Raw genomic sequence first — 25,931 nt, forward strand, 5'->3', positions numbered from 1 at the left:
AAATAATGACAGAAACCGAGTCTGCTTTTCCAAAAGAATGTCCGCAATGGATTGGAACAAGATACCTACTCTGCAAGAAAAGCAAAAAAGAAGAACTGTCAGATAGAAAAATATTTGAGTTGGGGGTGGAAATGACTTTTTGGGTGGTTGGGGAAAAATTATTGGGGAGCTGTAGAACAGAAACAATTTAATGAAAGTAATAGACATGCTCATCCATTCTTCATCATTAACTCATAGTTCTGGTGGTTTTTACAATGTAGGCTGGATTTCCACCGGGGGTAGTGAACATTGTGCCAGGTTTCGGACCCACTGCTGGAGCAGCAATTTCTCACCACATGGACATAGATAAAGTGGCTTTCACAGGCTCTACACAGGTATTATTCTGAATGCAAGTAACTATAAACTGGAACGCTCCGCTCCTCCGATTCTGAGTAATGATTTAGTGTCTAGCTTGCTTTATGTAATTATTTTAACTTTTTTTCTTTTTTGGCTGCTGTTTTGTTAAACAAAGTCTGTGTAATGATTTGTTAGTTATTGAAAACTTCAAACTTATCTAAACAATGTTTGTACTCTAGGAAGGCCTCTTCAAACAAAGGAATCCAATGAGATACAACTGGTTCTAACTTAGCAGTACTATTCTGAGTCTTCTTTTTAAAAATATTATTCTTATATCTTTTTTGGGGGGTGAGGTTGTCTTATATATTTGAAAATTCAACAAATGGAGCTTTCTGCTATTTAATTTCATCAATGGCATTTTGGTAGGAAAAACTACCTGAAATCTATGCTCAAATCTTGCAAAGATTTATGCATATGTATGCACGTGAGTGATCCTATTACAGTCAATTGGACTGTTCATATGTGTAAAGTTAAACTTATGCATGAGTCTTTACAGGATGGGCCTCTGTTTAGATCAGGGATTCTCAAACTGGGGGTCATGACTCCTCAGAGGGTTGTGAGGTTGTTATATGGGGGGTCATGAGCAGTCAGCCTCCACCCCAAACCCTGCTTCATCTCCAGCATTTATAATAGTGTTAAATATTTAAAAAGTATTTTTAATTTACAAGGGGGGTGGCACATAGAGGCTTGCTGTGTGAAAGGAGTCACTAGTATAAAAGTTTGAGAACCACTGGTGTAAATGATCACTCATGCCATAGGCATTTATCATGACATAAATGAATGATGGCGTCAATAACTCATATATGAAAGGAAATTTTCTTTGAGAAGAAAAGTGTATTTGATAATGTTTCCATTCAATAATTTAAAAAGGGGTTGCAAATAAATTCCTGGAAGCAGGAAGATCTAGGTATTATCAACTCCCCCAAATTATCCGGCTGCAATGAAAGCCAACAGGGATCTTACCACACTATCCCTCACGCTGAAGCTGGCATCACCACCCTACCTTCTCCAGTCTGGTTTGCAAGGGAGTCCCCTTAATAATGCAATAGGTGGAGGGGAAACAAAATGGTGCCATGCGCTGTGACTGCCCTTCCCATACTCTCTAGTCCCCTCTGGGCCTCCTTACCTCATCCCACTGAAGAGGTAGAAGCTGGGCCAGGGAAGAGTGGGCTGTGCAGACAGACTCTTGGTCTCCACAGCTCCCCTCCCATGTATGGTGCTTCAAAAGGCTTTCTCACTGCCTGGAGTAGAGGAAGGCTGCTTGAATGGGAGAAGGTGGGAGATCAGAGCCCTGGTGCCCACTGTGGCAGCAGCTTTTCCTGCCCTCTACCTCAGAATGCCTGTGTTACAGAGGTGGAGGTGATGTTAGTGCTCAGTACTGCTCCAAGTCAGGCACGATTGGTGAGGGAGGTACTGAATAGCCCTTCACAGATGCATCAGTGGGAGCTGGGCTTATCTCTGGTTTGGGGATGGGGGAATTCCTGGGGGACATAAAACTCAGGGACCCACCCCACCATCTGATCCCCCCCTCAAAATATTTTTAATGATTCTCATATTGGACAGCTACTAACCCGACCCTCACTTTTTTGGGAAAGTGAGAGCTGGGGATGGAGCAACACTTTTAAGTTTTATGGGTTTTTTGTTATGAAAACGTTGAGATTAAATTCTATTTTGTGCTACATTTTAGGTTGGCAAACTGATCAAAGAAGCTGCTGGAAAGAGTAATCTGAAGAGGGTTACATTGGAACTTGGAGGGAAAAGTCCTAATATTATATTTGCGGATGCGGATTGTTAGTAATTCTTTATATCTTTTTTCCTTTTATAGCTACCTTCCTCTTTTGCTTTGTGGTCTTAGACAATGTATCTAAATCACTGGTGTTTTGTTTCTTTTTTGTGTGTACAACATTGTGCATTTGTCCAGTACCCGTATGGGATCCTTCATTCTTTTCTAGTCATGCCTCAGGATCTTTAACTTAATTTTCACTTAAAAACTGGAAAAAGGGACCTTGGTCTGACATCCATGGAAGGACAGAACTTCTGTCAGTGTGTCAGCCCTTAGTATCGTGTGGTAGTTTTGTACCCAAAGTTGATACTAACTTCTGTTATGGGACATGAATCCATGAGATTCTGAACCAATGGCAAGAGTGCTGCTAACTCAGGAAGATGGATCGCTGAAAGCTGATAATTTTCAGCATACCATAACTGAATGCTCCTTTTGGCACTGTTGACCCAGCATCATGAGAAAATGTGGAATGAAAATTCTGTACCATGTAGTCAAAGATGCACTTGTCTAAGTATATCATATTTAGAAGTCTTTTGGGGAATAGTGTTGGATACATGTAAGAGGGATCATCTGTGCCTTAAAAGACCACATAGTGGAAAGTTTTACCAATGAGGTGGTATGACAAAGGGAGGCAATATTGTGAGCATTCAAAACCAGTATATGTAGAGACTGCAAAGAAATGAGATTTGACTAAATATTCATTTCATTGCAGTGGACAGTGCTGTGGAACTTGCACACATTGGTCTGTTCTACCATCAGGGTCAATGTTGCATAGCAGGCTCTAGGATTTTTGTGGAAGAACCTATTTATGAAGAGTTTGTCCGCAGGAGTGTTGAGCGAGCTAAGAAAATTACCCTTGGTGATCCTCTGTCTTGTGGTGTAAATCAAGGTCCCCAGGTAAGTTATAGTTACCTAACTTTGTATGGTCCTGTAATGCTATGGCAAAGAGGCACTGGGAGGGGGGTGTACTCCCCACACTGGCCCTGAGAGGGTATATTAGGCCTAATTAACCTATAGGCAGCACCTGGAGGAGCAGCCAGGGAGCAGGGAGTGATTAATCAGCTATGAGGCTCAACTGAACAGGAACAGGAGGGACCTATATAAAGCCAGGTAGTTGGCAACAGAAGGAGGCTGTAGGGAAGTAGGCTGCAGTCACTCCCTGAGAGAATGGAGGTATGTTAGGACTATAGAGGATAGTCCACTTATTCCCTGGGAGGAGAGTTGGGAGGCTGGCAAATCAAAAATGGGGGAAGTCAGGAAGATAGGAGAAGGCTCAGAAGAGCAAGGAATAGGAGTGTAGACCTTGGCTGCTGTTTAGAGGGTCCCTGCGCTGGAACTCGGAGTAGAGAGTGAGCTCGGTTCCCCCTACCAGCCACTGGGGACATGGCACAGACCAGGCAGAGGACAGTGGACTACCTGGGACAATTTGTTCTGGAACGTCTTTGTTTCACCCTCCCACCCCGCCCCAGAAGGGGAAACGCTCATATGAACCTGGCCGGAGGGCTGAGTCACAAAGAGCAGGCTGTGGTTCCTGGAGTGAGTGGGCTTCTGTGACAGGCACTATGCTTTAAAATATATTCTATTATTAATTAGAGTCCTGGAGAGGATTACATGTCAGGAGACCTGCATTTTATGCCTTACTACCTTTAACTAAAGGTTCTTGGGCAACATACTTCACCTCCTTGTCTCAGTTCCCTCTTCTATAGAATGGGGATAATACTATAGTACCTACCCACCCCCTAAAGTGCTTTGAGAAAACTCAGACGAAGGCCATTGTAGAAGTTCAAATTACTATTACCCATCTATACTAATCAGAGACCTCTAACAATAATATATTCAAGTACTACCACTGTATTATAAGTGAACATCTGTGCAGAAGTCAAAGTTACTGACATTTTTCCCACTCCTCCAAGGCTCTTGTACTTCTCCAGTTCTGCTCCCCAAAATATTGCAAATTTTAAAACACATTGTATCACAATTTGGTGGTGACCTGTTACATAAATATTCAATTAAGCATATTTTAAAATATAACACTATGCAACCGATAAGGATTCTTTTTAGGTTACTTTATAGCGCTGTTAAATTGTTCCTTGTCTAAAGTATGACTAAAATGGGAGTCGGCACAGTAGGATATGTACTGTAAATACACCTTTTTTACTCATTGTGTACCTGATCCTTATAGAATCTAAGTATCATCTTAGAGATGATAAAGCTAGAGCTGAACAAAGAAAACTCCCCAAAATTAATGGTTATAAAATGTTCCTCTTCCTGGCAACTGTACTGACACTTGGAATAATCAAAGACATCACAAAAGATGGAAAAATACATCCAAAACCATCCTAACTGGGGAGTTTGAAAGGTGTGCCTTGTTAGTGAAGTAACAACCCATATCCTGGGTTGAATAAACACCAAGGCCAAGGAATGTGGTGTTCATAACAATGAACTTGAGAGAACTAAGGTGTGTTTGTGTTTCTTAGTCTAGTGTGTGATTAATACTGAGCTAACATGAAGCCACCCTCATGTTATTGTTGCTGTATTGAGTTTAAAATCAAGTACTCCTGCTTGATATGAAAGAGGAAAACAAACAACAATCAAAAGGGTTGGTCAAACTGCTGAAAGGTACATTTCTGAAGAGGTTTAAATGGAAAATAAAAAAAACCCTTTTCTCCCCACTCCCACCATCTCCCTCTCACCCTCATTTTCATTCTTAGCTCACCAGCACCCCTTATCTTCCTCCCAGGCCAGCAGAGCTTTTATCCCCAGAATCAGTGTACTGTCCTTTTGTTTACACTGTTTTTCAAAACTGAATTGAAAAAGGGATGGACTGGGATTCAACCGAACATGGTGAACAACAGTGACTGTTGTTACTGTCCTGAATGTGTGTACTGTTTAGTAATTATGTCAAACCCTTTCCTCTTTTCTGTAAGTTCCTTGAACTATTTTGGCCCTCTTCTCAGTCCAAAAGGCAGCAGCCGTTTGTGATGCAGCAGCTTCTTTCAATGCGCCAATTGAAATATTGACATTTTTTGTACTGGAAACTGAGTTAAAAGTGACAGGAAGGCCAGAAACTGGAGTTGAAAGAGTAGCTGTGCACTTTGCGGGAGGAGGTGCTTAAAACTCTCACTTTTAGTTTTGCCCATTTCCCTCCTACTCTAGCTGCCTCTCTTCACTCTCTCATGGTACTTTTATTTTTGTTGTTTCTCCTCCCTCATATCCATTAAATATAATGAGACTCGGGGGCGGGGGTTGTTCTTTACATTATTGAGGTACCAGGACCAAGATTTTGCAAACTGGGTGCTTAAAGTTTGTAAGTCCATTTTTAGGTATCCTAAGAGGGTTAATTTTGAAACGTGCTGAGCACTCAGCAACTCCCATACAGGCCACTAATTCTGGTGTATGAGGAACCCAGTTTGCAAAATCTTGGTCTCACTGGGCTCCACTGGAGATTTGTGTGCAGGTGTGATGTCATCAAAAGGACCCAATCAGAATTTAGACAATCGGTGTCTCCAGCCAAAGTCTAACATGTAGGAGACACAGGTTCATATTATTTTATTTTTTTTAATGGACCTGCGAGAGAAATGTTCCCTCTTTAGCCCAATACCCAGGATTGGCAAGATTGCTATCTGAGATTCTATATGCAAAAGTCATATCATTTCCAAGCGTGTTATCAAACAGCCATGTAAGGCTAGGAATGAGAGCTTTATCCTATGGGGAAGCAGCGCTTCCCAGCTTCTCAGTAAAACCTGTCTCCTACACTGGACGAGCCTGGTCATGACAGTTTTATTTCTGGTTGTCAATGTTATGACACTGGATGTTGTTTTGGGAGGTGAATTACATGCATCCTGATTTGTATCTCCCTCTGAGTCCTGCACAGTGGTACTCATGGGAGCACACTACTTCACATATTCATTCATATGTACATGCATACTGACTCACACATCATCATCACGTATTGTTATTTGGGTATTACAATAGGGTCCAGAGGCCTCTATCAGATTAAGGCTCCATTGTGTTGGGTGCCATCCAAACAGATAGCATGAAACAGAGTCTTTCCTGAACAGCTTACAATCTAGTTTACATTATAACTGAAGTTGCCAAAGAGTTAATTTGGAAAGTGGACACAGCTGACAGCAACATCCAACTATTTCAATTCAACATTTTCCATTCTTCCTGATGTTGCACATATCAAAGATATTTTGCCCACCAGGATAACAGTAACCGTATATGTCTATTGTGTACAATAAGGCAACTGCTTAAAAGTATCACGGGTGGCCAAGGGGGCAGGGGGTGAAACAGACTTTAATCCTCATAAATATTTTCAAGCTTTTATCATAAGTTTTGTTGAATCATAAGTTTTGTTGGATAGCTTGGAAACTCACAAAAGAGACCAAAATGATCCAGTGTTCTCCAAAGCCTTTTAAAAACACTGTTTTATGGGAATGAGCATGATAATACTAGAGCTGATTAAGATGAAGCGTCTAGCCTCCTGCCTTGTCCTTCTGTTCGCTTAGTCAACTCTCCTGACCACTTCTCTACTGTGTGGAAAAGGGATGAGGTGCAAAACATCCATGGTGAATTATGATACCAGACCACAAAGAATGAAAAAGAAGAAAAACTTCTTCCCAGATAAAGCTGTCTGTGTATACTTTATTAGCGAATCCTTACTTAGAAACTCCACCAGTAAGGTTTTAGAACACAACCCTGATAACTGTAAACAATGGTGTTAGCAGTTGACAATTCTAAGAACTGGACAAATCATGTCAGTATTACAGTGAGATTTGGCTTGCAGTCAAATTCTGTAGCAAGAGTTTAGTTGTCACCTCCTCTCTCTAAGGTGTCATCTTGAGCAAGAAGATAGAACTCCCTTTCCCTCCTCAGCAAAATGATATAATAATGGGGAAAACTGCTCAATAAGAATGCTGATAAATGCTGGGCAAAAGTAAACATAGTGTGCCTACCTGAATTTAATCAATGGGAGTTTTGCCACTAACTTCACTGGGACCAGGATTTCCCCCTGAGCGTTGCGCTGTCCAGAGTAAGGACCCTATCCACACTAATGGATAGGGGTAAGCTTACTCATGGGAGTAGTCTCATTGTCTTAATGACTGGGTGTTTGTAAGGCTGAACCCCAAAAACACACAGAAAAAAATCACTGAGAAAATGGACAAGATAGGAAGGTTCTCAACCTATAAGAAACAAGTTGTGGTGTTGGTTTTATATTTTGAAACATATGCAGAGTTACTTGTACAAAATTTCCCTCCAGGAAGGAATAGACAATAGTGTGTTTATTTTGCTGCCACAATAATAACTTTCTAACATGGTACAACTCTATTTTCTGTTATCAACTTTGCCATTTTGTTGGGAATGTCTTGTCTCAGTTGCATTCCCATTGTAAATGTCTGCTCCTTCCACATCTTGCTCTGATGGACCTGCCAAGCTGATATATGCTTGGTGTTACTTGCATTTGTTTTTTGATTTTGGTGTAAAACAATAAATAAACCACCATTCAAGCTCAATGCCAACAGTTATTCTGTATTCCAGCAACTTCCAGTGATAGAACAAAATTAAATAGTACTGAATTCAAATTCTGCTCTGTTTTTTCCCCCTCTACTAGTGTTAGTAAAAGAGTGTGACCAATCCGGCAGTTCTTGGGAAGGCTTGTCTATATACTTGATCCCAAACAATCCCACTGACTTCAGTGGGTGCTAGATCGGGCCCTATATTAAGACTGCAGGATCAATCTCTGTGATGCCCACTTGCACGGGCCAATAGTAATCCCACAGATTTCAGAGTACTGAGAGAAGTCTGCAATTAATGTATTTTATAGAGGAGAATCTTTATTTTTTATGCAACCAGAATATCAACTTGTTTAGAACATTTAACCCTTCATACTGTGCTTATATCTCTTATTACTGATATATATGGGGAAAGCCTGTAAAGTTTTGAGAAGTTAAAGACAAAAAAATTTGTGGGGCTTGCCAGCTGTTTCATTTCAACATGTAAGATTTAATGAAGCTACAACATTGTTAAGGAACATTGTTAATGGGTTGGGAAGGGATTGCTATCAGTACATGCTACTTTTATCCCTCCTGCAATATATTTTCATTTAGATTAATAAGGAGCAGTTTCATAAAATACTTGACTTAATTGAGAGTGGGAAAAAAGAAGGAGCCAAACTGGAATGTGGAGGAGGTCCATGGGGAGACAAAGGTTACTTCATCCAGCCCACGGTTTTCTCTAATGTTACAGATGATATGCGCATCGCCAAAGAAGAGGTAAATAAATTCATGAGAGTCTGTACTTTCACATGCAGTTCTCTGCTTAAATGTCTGTACAAAATATCCATTTAAAAGGTCAATTTGATAGATAAAAATTTTTGCAATAAATCTTTCATTCTAGGTTGGTTCAGTTTAGAATCTCTTTCTTAGTTACTTACATTAGCTTAGTCAACTCAATGAAAAGTGCTGGAAAGGGAGAATAATCTGCCTGGCTAAAAAAGGTTCCAGTTAGTCTATATGAGACAACAGGTACAGTGGTTGGAATTTTTAGTTACATCACCCTGTACTGCCAGATCTAGGGTAATACATAACAGAGAAAACAAATCTTTCAGGGACAGCTTGTGAACTCCTTGATCCCCTTGATGAGCAGCTATTTGCTACAGTAGTCCCATTGACTTCAGTGGAATTATTCTGTTGAGTAGCTGTTCCACCCCTCCCCCCGGAACAAGGAGTTCACAATTTGGCTGTCAACAAATTAATTTAAAGTGAATAAAAAAGCCCTAGTGCCTCTAGAATGAATCCTGAGGGACCAGGAGCAACAGGAGAGCGATTTAAAAATCCTCACCAGATTTATGTGGTTTCTGTTAGGACATCACTCCCACAAGAATAGCCTCTCTCTTATCTGCACTGATCTAGATGAAATCAGGATGAACAGAGACCATTTTAAAATGTTCAAGATTAATTTACAATTTTGAACCTCAGAGGTTGACTTTCAATTTTAATTTGGGGGGAATGTTCAGGTGGCTGCTTCTTTTATCCAAACCAATTCATATAGCCCTCGTTGCAGAATTTGAACTAGATGCTGTTTCTAGTAAAGTCACGCACAAAGCTCCCATTCATTTCGGTGGGAGCAAGACTGAGTCTATGTGGTACTACTCCCCTATCCCTAGTTACAGAAGTACTGAATAGTGCAGCATTGCAATTTCTGGCTGAGAACATGGAGCTAAATTAATTGCCCAATAACAGAAGAAGAGCTGAGTCTAATGGAATATTTTCCTGTTTAATAGTTAACACCCAGAAGGAGAGTAGAATTAGTTATTTTACTTGGCTTCTTTGTTTAGTTGTGCAGGCACTTGTGGAGATAAAACGCTAATAAAAGGTTTATGAGAGGAAAAATTGAATGTATTTTTCAATTTTAAAAATGGAGTTGACCAAAAATAAATAATTTAAGAGTTCACTGGAACACTGTACAGATGTGGTAACATCCTGTAACTTCAAGTTAGGTATTAAATGATCTTCTGTTTCTCTTTAATTATTTTCATGTTTACAATCATCTTACTTTAATTAATTGTCGACTCCATATTATTCTAACCTCACTTACACTTAGGATAGTAGTGAACATTTAGTTATCATGCCCTAAAGTCTATGTTCTTGATTTGACTAATAACATAGGAATAAGGCTCCTCTGACAGAAATAAATACTTTAGAAATAAATTATTTCAAACAATAAACCATACTGAAGTTTCCACAGATTTTAACCACCTTTTATTTCTTTTTCTTTTTCTTTTTTTTTGGATCTGAAATAGATTTTTGGGCCAGTGCAGCAAATCATGAAGTTTAAAACTGTAGATGAAGTTATCACGAGGGCAAACAATACTCAGTATGGGTTAGCAGCAGCAGTTTTTACCAGAGACCTTGATAAAGCATTGACATTTACAACTGCTCTTCAGGCTGGAACAGTATGGTATGTAACAATGATTTAATTATCCCTCATTGATAATATTTATACATAGCCGAGGCTGAAATAGGAGGCCATTTGAACAACACTTTATTGGGTGACTTACTATATATGTTTTTTTTCTTCTAACCCTTTCTGATCTCCAGGGAGGCAGATTCCCTCCCCTTGCCCTCCAATACCTCATTTGCTATTATGTAGTATTTCTCATGAATCTGCCAGTTAGAAAGTGCAGGTGACTTGGTGGACTCTCCATACACAATACTGTGGTAGCACAATATAAACTTAGTTCATAAAACTCAGTTTCTCACGTTACCTTAAAAAGCCCATTCTCTTAAAATGCTTCAGACATCAACCTTGGTAGAGTGGCACCCTGGGGATGAGCTGAATGGAGAGAGAGACTCAAATGATTAATGCTGTTCTCCACACTGAGAGTGACCGGGGTGCACCAGTAAAGTGGCACATGGTAGTCAAAGGGGTAGACAGATTTTTCAAGGACCCAAAGCTTGGCCTTATTTTGTGTTGGATCTTAAACAACACACACTTAGCACCAGTCCCCTGTCCAATTAGACTTACATTATTCACAAAAGAATACATGGTTACCGGTAACCCAAACAAATGCACCTTCTTACAAAAGTAATTTCAGGGTTTTGATTCAAGAGTAGGTATTTTTCTTTAGATTATTTAAAATTGTATAAACCCTTTAGAGAGAGAACCAGTGTGAAGCATCCCAGTAGTCAATAACCAAAAACATTTGAAGAGAGTAATTTTTAAAAAAAATATATTTTCTAGTCTCGAATAAATGTTGTTCTCTGTGGAAATCTCTGTTTTCTTCCTAATCCTCACTTGCCAGTGTTCAAGTCAGTGGGACCTGGCAGTGAAAGAGAAGAGAATTAGAAGCGGTAGAAATGAAGAATCACTCAGTTGAAAATCCTGGAGGACTGAGTCAACTAATCAGTTGAACCAGTAGAAGGCTCCCTCTGCCCACACTATTAATTCTGCTAGTTTCTAGCCCCATTAAAAAAAATTTGCCATAGGTAATTACACTTCTACTGAGGTTTCTTGTCCTCAACAGTAAATAATATAGAGTATTGGAACTGTCACGCAGAATCCAACAGAATATCCTGAGTAAATAGTGAAATGACCCTAGACTTTGTTTCTGAGAACAAACCTGAAAGACACTGACTGTTCCTTGGGCTCTGAAAAATGGTGCCGGAACTTCACAGATTTTCAGTAGTAGGGAGATTTGTTATAGTTGTCAGTTACAAATATAAAATTATCATTATCCCTTGAAGACTCTAAATTGTATTACAAATCCAGTATCTACAACTGTAAATGCACGTATTACTGTTTCACTGAACTATGAACGACATACCTGGTAAGTATATTTAAGATCTTCAGCTGGTGGAAATCACCATAGCTCTACTGAAATCAAAGGCACTATACTGATGTTCACCAGCTGAGAATCTGGCCCATGATGTGTAAAGTCATCTTTCTTTTTCAGGGTAAACTGCTATAGTGCAGTGTCTGCTCAATGTCCTTTTGGAGGATTTAAAATGTCAGGAAATGGACGAGAACTGTAAGTAATGCTTTAGATCTGTACACTAGGATTTAGCTGCATGTCATTCCCAGGAATTCCCGAACTCAACTTTGGGGGACCACTTTCACCATTTTTCACTAGAACTCTTTACCTAGGGTCTGTAGTGTCATATTTTTCAGCTAAAGTTCAGAGCTTTCCTGTTATTACATATAGCGTCAGACAAATCATTTAATAAATTTCAGTAATTAAATTATTGACACTATAGCCAGTTTCTCAAAGAATGGGCACTTGTGGTGAGGTATAAGGGCACACGTGTATATGCAAAATTGGTATTTGTGGGTACAGTTTTCCATTTTGCATGCACACATGCATGTTTTAATGCAGTTACCTGAATGCTCATGTATAATTTGTGGATTCCACTTTAGGTGCTCAGTTTTTGAAAATTCAACCCATCCTGCATATTGTAACTAGTGAGGCACAAATTTCAAAAGTTTTGGAGCTTCATTTTAGTTTAGATGAATATTTCCAGGTTTACAGGCTCGTGGCAACAACATTTTAAAAATGCTTCCCAGTTCCAGTTTACTCAAAAGTAGCCACAGAAATAGCCTTTCACAGTCTCAGTCCTTCTACCTCTGGTTTTGACCCAAACCACAAAGTGCAAAGGTACATACAAATGAAAAGTGAACCAAACGCATTTGAATCTCTGAAGTTTGGTTCATATTCCATTTGGACTACTTGTTGGTTTATCTGAGCCAGCTCACTCATCCCTACTTGTAATATTAGCAAATGTGATGAGTCATGTAATGAGTAATATCATGAAACACCTGACATCATGTAAGCCTGTTGCATGAAATAGCATTATGTCTTCTGATTTTCAGAACATACACTGCTGCTTTCCACCTGCACCTTAGAAACAAGCAGCAAGTTTCTAAAGAACACCAATATATCACAGCAGCAATGTTCCATCTACATTAATTTGTTAACTGAAGGGTAAAGCCAAAACAATAAATAGTTTCCCTTTTGTTAAGTCTCAGGATAGATACTTGCATCGAACAACAGAATTAATTTGATAAATAACATATGTACAGGTGTACTGCATCTGAGTTAATGCTCTCTTTCTAGAGATAAGGGGTAGGATTTTTCAAAAGCACTCAGCATTGTCCTCAATCTGCTCCTTTTGGCAAAACTAATTTTGAAGGGAACAACTAGGCCTAATCTAGGCACTTCTGAAAATCCCACCCAAAGAGAACAAATGATGATTTAAGCCATTGCTATCAAAGACTGTTTTAAATTTGGTATGTCAGATATTTGAGGCAGCTATTTATGAACCACAGTCTTTATAAATCAAGGTTAAAAAGCCCTTGCAGAAATCAGGAGATACATGCAGTTGTTAGAGAGAGATTTCACCACTGGAAATTGTACAAAAATAATGTAAACACTGGTATTATCTAGAGTAAGGAATTTTAAGGAAGTTGAGCATCTAATTCCCATTCGTCCCTTTGGAAATCTCCTCCCTCATGATGTGTAGGAGTGCATCATCAGAGTTAATGGAGTGACATAAAAGGACAGTTAGGAGGCAATGTTTCCTTTGGCTTAGGTGTCTAACTTAGGAATCTGAGCCATAAGTAAACCAAACATGAGATAGAGAGAATTTATGGAGAAAAGTCATATCGAAAGGAATAAAATTTTATGTTATATTTCTATAGACAACATTTGGCAAAAACATTTTCAAGGAGTAGACACACAAACAAGCAAATGTGTAATAAATAACACAGAGAACAAGAAAGTAAATGTGTCAGGCTATATCTAGAACTAAAACTAAAAGAAAACTTAGTAGGTAACCATTACAGTGAAGGTTATACAATTTTGCTGTTACAAAGTAAATAAATGAATGTTATGAATGACCAAGATGCCTCATGAAAGAAATCTCAGTAAAGGATATCTCAGTGTATGGTCCTGATAGTTGACAGATCTCAGCTTTTCTCATATACATACTTAACAGTATGGTTATAGGAGCCAAGATATAATTAGATTGTAGCAAGGCCCAGCTTAATATGCTGTAAAAACAATCAATTATTTCTAAACAGTGTGGCATAAAATGTAAAACATCTAGGAAACTCGAAGTTAAAGCATACAGGCCATCCTGATTTCACAATGTGAAATTTAAAGGGCCACCATAATAGGTTAAGGGTCAGTCAGATTTAACTTTAAGTTTCCTAACTTCTGTTGGTTTATGTCAAAGCCTGAAAAATATTTAAACATACTGTTGTATACAGTTTCGTCACTAACTAAAAGTTCCCATAATGGGTTAACTATGTGTTTTATTCACCCAAGAATAAGATTCTTAGGAAAATTCAGACAGCTGAGGAAGGCCCTGTAAAGTGTATGTGGGTGTAGGTCGTGACAAGTTCCTGATTTGGGGCTCAGTTTAAATATGTGCTAAATGGCTTCAGTAACATTGTGTCATACCAAAATGGAAGCCCTTTGACACATTTTTCCTGGGAAGCAATTGCTTTTGTGTTGAAAATAGCATCCAGCAGTAGCCTAGCTAGATTGAAAACTTCCAAGGAGGCCAAGAAAATGTAGCCAGTTGTAAAGTACTACAGCAGATCCATTCTGAGACATCACTACTATGATCAGCATTGCAGCGAGTGCTATTATTGTTTCTCATTTATCTAGGGGAGAATATGGCATTCATGAATATACAGAAGTTAAGACTGTCACAATCAAAATTCCACAGAAGAACTCGTAATGTTGCTCCAGGACAGAATTTAGCATCTTCAAATACTAAGCAAATCTGCAAAGGTTAATTGCGTTGTGAAAAATTTTTACATCCCAAATTATTCATTAACTTGCAAACAAGGAATTTGCTTAAATTAACATGATCGAGATTAATGTAGAAATTGTACATGTAATTTACTGAGAGGGACATTTTAATGCCTGGAACATAGCTAACAAATTTTGAAATTCTTATTGAGAAAGGACTATTTTTTCAATGGAAGATATGTGCTATGAAAATGTCTTTTTTTTTCCCAATACATACAGCTTGTGCAGTTTGATTTAATGTGCTATTCTAAATATTAGATGGCAAGCTGTCTTTACGTTTTTCATCATGACGTTAGCAAAAGCACTTACAAATTACTATCTAATCGATATTCTTCTCTGTCTCTTTGGAAAATCATAGATTTGTTCTGGGTACATTGCTGAGAATGTTGAATTTGTTCATCGTGTTAAGTACTCCACACATAATCTGGATGTAAACTTTATTAAAATCTATCTTCAAATCTAATATTGTTTCTTTTACTGACATTTAAAATGGCAATAGTTTTCACTGAGCACTGTATAGTACACTTTGGATGCGACAGAATACGCAGTACTCTCAAATGTGCTTAAGTCATTAGAAATATATTAAGTTGGCTCTAGGAAAGCTAAACTACCTAATTCTTTGACAGTTACTTATAGAAGAAAACTGTAATAAATACATAGGTGCACAGAGACCAGGATAATCTGAGTCCAGCATTTAGGGTATGTCTACACTTAGAAGTGGAGATGTAAATTGCAACTTGAGGTGATCTACTCAAACTAGCTCTAATTGAGCTGCCATGCTAAAGATAGAGTGTAGCCATGCAATGGGAGGGGCTAGCTGCCCCAAATAAGGATTGCAGTCATAAACATGGTATAAACCCCTAGACAGACAGACAAGAAGTAGAAGCAGGGTTCCCTGGGGGTGGGACACCTATATTCTCTCTCTCTCCTGTTTTTCTTCTCCACTTTGTGTACACACACACACACCCCTCAATGTTTTTTTTTTCTCCAACTGTTCTCTTTAACCTCATCTCTACACGGTTTTCCCCTCCTCTTCTTTCTGATCCCTCTTGTTGTTCTTCATCTCCTTCTCTCAGCCTCTTTCTCCCCTATTTTTACTCTCACACAATAGGGCTCCTCATACTATCTGGTGGAGTCACAGTGTGCTGATATTATCATACAGCACCTCTGCCCACACCCTCCCATTCCAGGCTGCCTGCAGCAACACCAGCAGCCACCAGCTAGACCGGGAGTTGCACTGTGAGGCACAGAGAGTGCTGCAACAGCTCAGACCCACTATCAGAGATGCTTAGTGGTCCTAGACCCTGCTGAACTCAAGACCCAGGGCAGTTGCACTGGCTCTCCCTCCCCATTGACAGCCCTACAAATAAACTCTGTCCATTAGCCAGGATATGGTACATTAGTAAACAGAAAATATGTACAATACAGAGGCTGTTGTGCAGTACAGAATGGAAGAGGATTTTATTTATTAGGGGTGTATCTACACTAGAGTGTAAGCCCAGGGTCTGAGCTCAGACTCAAGCCTATCTCCCCTTCTGTCTACATACAAATCACGCTAACCCAGGGCTCAGACCAGGATTTCAGTGGGGTGGATGGTCTGAGCTTGAGTCAAGCCAAGGCTAAGTTTGACCCCTATTGCTTTGCAGTGTGGACTCTTGCTCTTGGAGTCTGCCAAAAGTATCCCACAGGGCAACTTTCTTTGTCCTCTCAACAGTCAAGTTTGATGGACTGTCAAGTTTTCCCACACTGAACCACAAACAAAGGGCTATAGCAGCCATATTTTGGGAGGGCGCTAGGACGTCTGAGATATGGGTGGTTGGATTGGGCCTGCATAATGCAATGTAGATTCTGGAGCCCCAGATTGGGACCCAGGGTTCACCAGTTCCTAACCTGGGGTTACAGATGAGTGTAGACGCTGAAGCCTAGCTCAGGCAACCTTTGGCATGCGACCTGTCAGGGAAATCTGCTGGTGAGCCAGGACAGTTTGTTTACCTGCAGTGTCTGAAGATTAAGCTGATCGCAGCTCCCGCTGGCTGCGGTTCGCCGTTCCAGGCCAATGGGAGCTGCAGGAGGGAGCGGACAGCACATCCCTTGGCCCTCACTGCTTCTTGGAGCCTTTATTGGCCTGGAACAGTGAACTGCAGCCAGCAGACGCTGCAGGTAAACAAACCATCCCAGCCCGCCAGCAGATTTCCCTGACAGGCCGCATGCCAAAGGTTGCCGATCCCTGCCCTAGGTTATAGAACCAAGAGTCTGCTAACCTGACTTCTGCTAACTTTGGGCTTACGTTGCAGTGTAGCCATACCTTGTGATACATTTGTCAGCGCAACCAAAACCCAGATCTGAACTTCACATCTGGCCCCTTCTCCAGATACTAACAAACTCCCCTGGACTTTGGGGAAGATAAGGTCAGGATCCAGTCTTCGTTGCCAGGCCCATCTCTACACAGGATTCTATATTATCCTTTTTTGGAAGGTGATACCACCAAATCAACTCACTCATGCTCTAGAACAGTCTCATCACCACCCACATTTGGAGAATAAGCAGGACCCACATTCCAGCTCCCATCACCAGAAGACTAAGGGGCTGTAGGAGAAATTGAGCAGAGAGAAAAGTAGAGGGGGAATCAAAAGTGATATAAATGCAAGGTGATAATGGTAGAAGGAGATTGTACAGAGGGGGAAAGAGCGAGAGAGAAACCACAGATGGTAAAATAGAGGCCAAATAAGAAAAGAAAACCTTCTTGAAAGAAAGAAGGAAGGAGGGGAAATGAAGCAAAACATTTAAAGATGACAAAATTGTAGAAAAAATAGTCTTAGTGGAAAAATGGATCCTAAAAAGAATTAAAGACTTGTTAAGATACACAAGGCAAAGTGGAGTCTTGAGGTGGGATTTTATAAAGTTATGATTGTTGGCTCCCACTTAAGTCAGTGGCAAAAGTCCCACTGGAGCAGAATTAAGCCATCAGTGACCACCTTTCTGAAATTTCACCTTAAGAAAAGAAAAAGAAAAGAGCCCTCTGTTTCTATGCCTTATCGGAGAGGCTGAAATCTGCCCTCAGATACTTGCATGTATCTCTCCTGGCCTACATATTTTTTAAAAACTGGTAGAGCTTTATGCAATATTTTGAATCTGGTTTTATTGTGGTTTGGCAGTTTCTAGCACAAAAGAAACCTGAACATGTTCCCAATTTTGCAGATGGAGAGTGATACTACTTGCCCTCTTTCAATGACTAAATATCATTTGAAAATTGGATGTATGCAGCTAGCTGGCATCTCACACTGGCTTTAAGCTCCTGTCTTTGCAAACATCTTGGATCAGATGAGTGTGTATGTTTATGTAAAGGCAAACCCTGCCATTCAGCCAAAGAGGAATACACAATATTTTCCTGCGGAGCCATGTCTAACACTGAGTTAATCTGATATCGTGCTGAAGTTGTTATCAAGCACTGCCAATGTAAAGAGATACACCTTTTAGCAATTAAGTAAGGCTAAAAGACTAAATATGTTTGTCCAAAGTATTTGAGCTACGTCTGAATGAGGCAAACCAAGGTACTGTAGCCCAGGTAACATAAGAAGGTCAATCAGGTCTAATTGTCTGACACAAACATTCAACTCAGGAGAGTTTCAGAATATATGGAAGGTCTTATCCATAAAGGTCCAAATCCTGCCCCAACAGGCAGCTTGAGTAACTCAGCTGGGTACTGGAGGAGTCCTCTCCAGAGTACAGAGCAGAAGTAGAGCCACTTTGTGGGCACTACTACAATTTCCCTGGCCTTTGTACCTGCACTCTCCACATCAGGGAGAGGGGTTTAAACTGGAGGATGTTCAGAGCAGTAAATCCTGCAGCCACAACCCACCCTGCCTCTAAAGAGCTCCTAACTGTAGTCACACTAGAAGCTCTGGTTGAGGCTTCACGCTGTGAGCACATAGGGGGCACATTGACTCCTGGTATTCTGTCCCTCCCCACCTATTGCAGCAGAACTGCAGTGGTTACAACCTGTCTAAGGCTGGTCTCAGGAGCCTGGGGGAGGTGAACTGGGAGCTACATGAGAGCATAACACTTTCAATGAAATGTTCAAAGGGTCACCATGTTATGGACTTCATCTATCCACAGGCACAGTCTTTATCAATGGCATGTTCAAATAGGTATAATGGCTTGTACTTACTTAGTTTGTGCATGCATAAATGAGGGCTTATGCTTACAAGTATTGCAGATGTAATTTAAGAGGCCCTTTCTTTCTGAGCCTCATTCACTACTATGTTATTTCTGGTTTTTGCCAGTGCAACTCTACTGAAGGCAATGGTATACAAGAGGAGAAAGGCAATGGCTAATCAGGCCCTCTCACTGGTATCTGTTGTTTAGCAGGTCTGCGAAGTTGTGTCCACCATTTTAGAGTAAGGTTCACAGGAGAGGTGCCTGTTTTCAAAACTGAAAACTGATTACTCCTGAAGCCCCTACCAAATGTATTTTATATATTAGATTTAAATAATAAAAAGACACCCATTTATCTGTCACAGAACAGCTAGTCTCTCTGAGTAGACCAGGCATAGCTCCCTTGTGTCAGAGTTGGTAACCAGGTTGAGCTAATTAAAGGGGGAAGGGCTACTCCTGAGGCTATAAAGACCTGTCAGAGGGCAGGAAAGGGAGGAATAAGTGGGACAGGCTGTGCTTGGGGAGTAGAAACTACAGAGGTGTAGAGTCAACACCTGTGGTGGGTCCCTGGAGCTAAGGAGGTAGCAGAGCTGGCTGCCACTGGGAAGCTGTATGACTCAACGCAGGATCACCAGAGACCCTGGGTGGGGCAGCTGTGAACCATTCGGACAGTTAGTGAGTTAAGGGAATGTTTTTATTTGCTTATGTGTGGACAATAAACCTTGTTAAAGGAGACTGGGCATGGCAGTGTATGCTTGGGCTGGCATACCCATGCTACACCATTAGTAATACAATAAAATTGCAGCAGCATTCAAGTAATCATTTGAACAGGAACGTAGCCAGCTACCTTCAAAACTCCTTTCCACCCTTTTTTTATCATAGGAAGCATACCTGCAGCCCTCTCAAATAGCTGTCTTTTGCAGTATGCCTGAACATCACCAAATTCAGACTATTTCAGACCAATGGGGGAGAGAGTTCCAGAGTCCCTGCAGCCCTGCCAGAGAACACCTTGCCAGCTGTCCCCTCTTTTTTATAATGAGGGGGATCTAGCTTGGCTGCTGCTGACCACAGATGTGGCAGTATGGCATGGCAAGAGAGGCAGGCTAATTAGGGCCAAATAAATGTAGCTGTTAGAATCCCCTAGTTACCTAGCACCTGAGCTGATGGTTCAGATCCTAAGATATAAGGCAAGTCATGGAAAAAACCACTAAAGACACTGTGGGTGCAGGGGTTACTGGTGTGGCTAAAAAGATAATTTCCTAATGAAGCAGGGTTTATGGAGAGATTTGAAACACAAGAACTTGGCAGCCAAAAAGGGGACAGGAGGGAGAACTGGTCTAGGTGTAGGGCGCTGTACAAAAGCCCATGTGGGAGAAAAAGAAGGTGAGAGAAATTGCAGGAATTTAAGAAGCAAGACCAGCAAATGAGAACAGAGCTAAGGATTAGGGTGAGATTATATAGGGCTTTCAAGGGGAGGATGAGGAGCTTGAATTTAATGCTGTAAAAGATGAAGCCACTAAATTGGCTTCTCAGCAGTCCCCAGTATCCATTCCAGGAGAGGTTCCTCCTGAAAATTCCACCTGTTAGACCTGCATGATTGTTGCAATGTCCCCTCTTTTCATGGAAGGTATGGGCCAGTTCTACTGGCTTGAAGGCTGCCTAATACCCATTTACTAAAACCTGACATTTAAATCATTCCTTTTAAGGAAAAGCCCACTTTAACATCACTGTCAGAGTGAAACCAGGCTCTCTGAAAATTGGGAATGATAGTTCTCTGGGAACTTAGTGGGAGGCCCTAAAGAAAGTTCTTAGAGGCTGAATTATAGCCTTTGCCTGGCAGAGAAACAAACCGTGGCTTGATGAATAAACTGCTCTGGAAACAAAAAATTAAAAAGCTGAAAGCCCAACATAAACTGATTCAGTCAAAGTGTTACACAGTCTTGAAGGAAAGATATAAATCACTTGGTGTATGAAATATTGGACAGGCATACAGGTCCAATAAACAGACCTGGAAATAGAATGGGTTGACTGTTGATATTCCAGCTAATGAAACAGTCGTCAAAGGCAGCGACGCAGATGATTCACCCACAGTGTAATAAACTGACCTAGAAAGCAGAAGAGACCACAGCTGCTTTTGCACGTTACTACCAGGTCTCATACCCTAAATTTCCCTTTTCACTGTATGTGCTAGCCAAAATACAACAGGGGTTTTGGGGGTGGAGGATGGAACACAGATAAAGTAGCAAAATTTTCCAAAGAGGGAAGCTTTGGAAACAGGCAAGCTTGAGGAAACAAACCCCTTGGACATGTTGGTATGGAGTTGACTTCAGTGAGACTTACCTACCAGAAATGGGTTGAATGTGTTGAGGGCTCTCTTTCATGTTTCATCAGAAACAAATATTACTTGTGGACAGGACAGACAAATAGCCACCATTATGATATGACTGAAGAAGAGTAAATATTTGAATTTATGTGCACCAGCCTTTGCTCAATATAGGCTATTATGATGATGATTAAATAATAGCAAATGCCTTGATAATTATGACTGAGTGCTTTATGCACCCTGCAGAAAATTTTGACTTTGCAGAAACTGCATTTTCCACTGAACAAATTTTAGATGGAAAATTCCTAACCAGCACTAACCTAAAGCTTTTAGAAACAATAGGAGAAATAATTGGATTATTCTTCCCTTATTTTCAGTCAGGAAAAGTGGAGTGGTGAAAATAAGTTATTTGATAGGGGTTTTATTTGTTTATCAAAATTTTCCTCTCTTGATCCACAAAGAAATCTTATCAATTGATAAACATCACCAGATTCTTATGGGGCATGTGAGGAAGAGGATTAAATATAGACTACTCCTGACAGAAAATGGGCTTGAGATCTAACTTTTCTTAGCTCTCTTAAGTACCACTAGACAGCATAGCTAAAATACCTGTTTGATTGGGTTTCTAGTTCAGATGAATGGGCATGAAAATTTATTGAGCTAGTGACCTTTTCTCACTTGTACTTAGGTTCAGGTCCATTTATTGATATTTTTTTCAAAGATAAATGTGCAAGCCCAATTTAATATCTGAGTTAATAGCACTACAGTCATCTGGCATCAAGAGGGAAAATTATTAATAACCCTCCATTATCCAACATAGTAATGATTTTTGCCATTCCTGACATCACTCCAGGGTTCTCATGAGATCTCAGAGTCAGAATAGAAAGAAAATACATTACTTTTTCTAGACTGGTATTTTCAAGATGTGTATGTAAGATCTCACAAAGTAATTTAAGAATTTAATATAGAGAGGAGAGACTTCAACCAAAATTTTCATCCACAACATTGCTTGTTTGTGGACATGATGGGAAGTGAAATGAACGAATATTTTGAATCCACATTGGGGGAAATCAGATAAATGAGCAGGTCCAAAGGACGAGTTGCGTAGATAGATGGAACATAAATGGATGGGACTGAGTAAACAAAGCTTTGAGCCAAATTCTTCTCATTTGCACCAGTGTAAATTGGAGTGTTTCTGTTAAACATAGGAGACAAGAGCAAAGGGATATAAACTGGCCATCAACAAGTTAGGCTGAAATTAGACAAAGGTTTTTAACCATCAGAGGAATTAAGGTCTGAAACAGCCTTCCAAGGGGAGATGTGGGGCAAAAAACCTGACTGCCTTCAAGACTTAGCTTGATAAGTGTATGGAGGGGATGGTATGATGAAACTTCCTACAATGGCATGTAGCTGATCCACAACTGCTAGCAGCAAATATCTCTGATGGTGGGTGATGGGACACTAGATGGGCAGGATTCTGAGTTACTACAGAGTATTGTTTCCCAGGTGTCTGGCTGGTGGGTCTTTCCCACATGCTCAGGGTCTACTGATTGCCATATATAAGGTCAGGAAGGAATTTTCCCACTGGTCAGATTGGCAGAGGCCCGAGGATTTGTCACCATCCTCTGCAGCAAGGGCCATGGGTCATTTGCAAGTTTAAACCAGTGTAAATGGTGAATTCTCTGTAACTGGAAGTCTTTAAATCCTGATTTGAGGACTTCAGTAACTCAGCCAGACGTTAGGGATCTATTATAGGACTGGGCGGGCGAGGTTCTGTGGCCTGCAATGTGCAGGAGGTCAGACTCGATCATGATTGTCTCTTCTGACCTTAAAGTCTATGAAGGACCAGACTGGATCAGATCCATGGTCCATCTAGTTCAATATCTGTCTCTGAGAGTGGTCCGTACAGATGCTTCAGAGGAAGGTTCAAGAATTCCACAGGATGCAGATATGGAATAACCTGCTATGCAAAATATGCTTAATAGTTAGAGACTGCCTTAAACCCTTAAGCATGAGGTTTATTATCTCATTGAAATCAATGGAATTACTCCACATTAATACCAGAATTTGAGCCATTCTACAGTAAAAGCAAAATAAGAAATGGATTTCTGAGAAACTACCATGGAGAGGGACTCGATAAATTGTAGAATTTAGAGAATTCCACAATAATTGCCTACAAATATTCAGTCAGACTGAAAAATGAATACTATGGAGCCAGAGTCACTTCCCCTTCTTGTTTTTCTATGAATGATCAGTTTTACTCACAATAAAATGCATGGGAATGTATGTTAAGGTCACGCACTTGAGTACTTGAAGACAGACAAGGTAAACTCAGGCATGAGAGTAGTTACACTGGCTGTGGTCTAATTTATGGGATTGGTTGCGGCAAGGGGAACTGGATAAGATTTCATGGAATGGAGACAGTCAACTGAGTCAGGCAAGGATCTAACTGTCCTTTGCAGCGAGCACTGTGCAGGTATATGGAATTACTTCGTGTGACTGAAGCTAGAAAACTGATTGAATGCTGCACCCAGACAATACTTCTACTAGTCTAATTTTTCTAAGAATGATGCCTCAGGGATGGCCTGATTGGCACGGAAAGGAATCCTTAATCCTGTTTCTCTGCTACCTTTCCCTGAATGTCTGCCTCCCCCTGAAGGCCCCACTAGCTTCTTCAGGCACTCCAGGTCATCAAATCAGGGAACAGAAACAATGCTAGTTGGCTTATGCAATCAATCATTACTAACCAATAGAGCACAGCTTTTCAGTATTGGGTACCGAACATGTACAGCATGGTTAATCCACAGGATAAAAATAATTTAATGAATACATTTGAATGATGAATAAATTAAAGGAAATCATGATCGGTTTGCAGACATTCCTCATGAAGAGAAGGGTTCTAAATTCATAGAGCAAATTACTCACTGCAAATTACTTGTTCAATTCTAATACACTAATTACTATATATTCTCCCCACTCTATCATTTCTCTTTTGGCAGATGTTTTAGTGAGAGACAGGTGAGTGATTTTGTCTCTGCTCTACAGATTATCAGAGTACCCATGATTTTTAAAAAAGGAGAAGCTTAAAGTCAAGCTCCTAAATCTATATTCTGACTCTTAAATAAAAAACCTGATATTCAAAATTATTGACCACTCACTAGCTCCTGTTAACTTCACACTAGTAAGACATATGTTCAGACTAAAGTTCTTCTGATCCCGGGGCACAGTAAAACACAGGAAAGTTTGTGTGACAGGTTCAGAAACATTGGTGCAGGTAAGTGTAAGCTACATCTCCTTGCACCTGCATGGGCCATGTACCCCAAAAGAAGATTCGCCCTGAAGGAGAGTAAGTGCAACCAGCTGCCGTCAGGGTTCTTACTGGCAAGGGGAGGGGGGTGAACAATGCTGAATCTTGTCAGAGCTCCAGGGGATCTTGATGGGTGGGAGTTACTGGGGGGAGATGTTGGATAAGAGCACTCCAGGGCCGCACCCTTCTCAAATAATATGGCCTACTTTTTAAACTATTCTACCTCCCTTATGGTCCCCATTGCACAGGGGAAATTGAAGTCATTTTCTGCCACCATGTTCCCTTCCTGATGAGCTTGCTTCCCATGGGTTGTCACAGGTAGTATATATTCCATAATGTTCCATTTTAATGTGGTTGAGGAAAATACCCTATTAGTGTTATTAAAAGGGGCAGCCAAGAGATATGCAGAATGTTAACTCTGACTGCACAAAAATGCATTGGACTCATCTTACTAATTATGGCTGGGCAACTGTATGGCTGCTCTTGGTTACAGAAACTTCACAAGGGCTAAGAAACACACTTATCAAAGTGCATATCAGGTCACCTCAGAATTTGTTTACTAAAAGATTGATCTTCATTAGTTCTCTATTTATGCCTTAATAGATAAATGGAAACTATCAACTGAAATGATTTGAAACTATTATCATTAAACAATATTATGATTAGTGAACCTTGGCTCTATAATCAACAAAATATGAATTGTGTCTTACAGTTTATGCTTCACCCCCAATCAGTGCTCTCATCTTGTGCTGAGTCACCGTGTTCCTCTTCAGATGTGTCCTAGTTTCCTGCAGCAAAAAGAAAAATGTCTGCGTATTAGACTATGCATTGATGTAAGACTGATCATGTCTGATCATATGCTCCTGTCTCAGTAATTGCATGATGTTGCTTTCTTTTGTGAGGATGCTGTACTCACCATAATTAATCAAGCAGAACCCTTTTTAACCCTTGATGTTTTATCTGTCACTTCCCCAGACCTTGTTAAATACCAAGCCTGGAATGACTGGGCATTGATGCCTCTATTGTGGTTCCCAGGTGGTTACTTTGTGGCTAGGGATAGTACTGTTGGTACATGTAGCACCAGAGACGTCTCAGGTGACTCTTTTTTCAAGATATTCCCTTCTTTAGCTGAAAGGCTTTTTTAAATTAATGTATTTGTTGTACTCTCTTGTAAAGGGTGCACATACATGAAATAGATGAAATGTAGAATAAGTACCGATTGCCTGTGACCCATGTACACATTGTAATTTATGTATCAATAATCCTATTAGATATCTGATTATATGGTATGTTATAGATACAGTGGAATCTATTTATCAGAACAGAATGGGATGACATACAATTTATCCTGATAACGTGGCTTTGGTAAAAAGGAAATGTTTGTAATGGTGAGGGGGAGGGAAACAGATCTTCCCTTCACCTCCCACCCCAGGGATACGTATTAGGGCCATGACATTTACTGCAACCTCAGATTGTCCTTCCTTCCCCTTTCCACTTCCCTAGCTCCCAGATCAGCTGCTTGGAAGGAGAGCTGGGTGATTGGATTTGACCCAGAAATTTAAATTACTCTTTTTGCATTGGAACACTTACATAAAAAACTATTACAGATCATTAAAAATGCTCTCTGGCAGTGTACTGTGTTGAATGC

At 40.3% G+C, this 25,931-nt stretch overlaps 1 protein-coding gene across 1 annotated transcript in view; it reads left to right on the forward strand.

Annotated features, from left to right (window-relative positions):
• ALDH1A1 (aldehyde dehydrogenase 1 family member A1) overlaps positions 1–14,956 on the forward strand; it is a 52,413-nt gene extending 37,457 nt beyond the window's left edge. Inside the window, exons 7-13 of the mRNA XM_073345141.2 lie at positions 261–374; positions 2,084–2,186; positions 2,892–3,076; positions 8,290–8,454; positions 9,984–10,141; positions 11,637–11,711; positions 14,352–14,956. Coding sequence (XP_073201242.2) covers positions 261–374; positions 2,084–2,186; positions 2,892–3,076; positions 8,290–8,454; positions 9,984–10,141; positions 11,637–11,711; positions 14,352–14,424 — 873 coding nt within the window. The 3' untranslated portion in view covers positions 14,425–14,956. The remainder of the gene's footprint in view (positions 1–260; positions 375–2,083; positions 2,187–2,891; positions 3,077–8,289; positions 8,455–9,983; positions 10,142–11,636; positions 11,712–14,351) is intronic.
• The last annotated feature ends 10,975 nt before the right edge of the window (positions 14,957–25,931 follow it).

Source organism: Lepidochelys kempii, chromosome 5, assembly GCF_965140285.1.
Source record: "Lepidochelys kempii isolate rLepKem1 chromosome 5, rLepKem1.hap1, whole genome shotgun sequence".
In the NCBI taxonomy this organism is placed as follows: Eukaryota; Metazoa; Chordata; order Testudines; family Cheloniidae; genus Lepidochelys; species Lepidochelys kempii.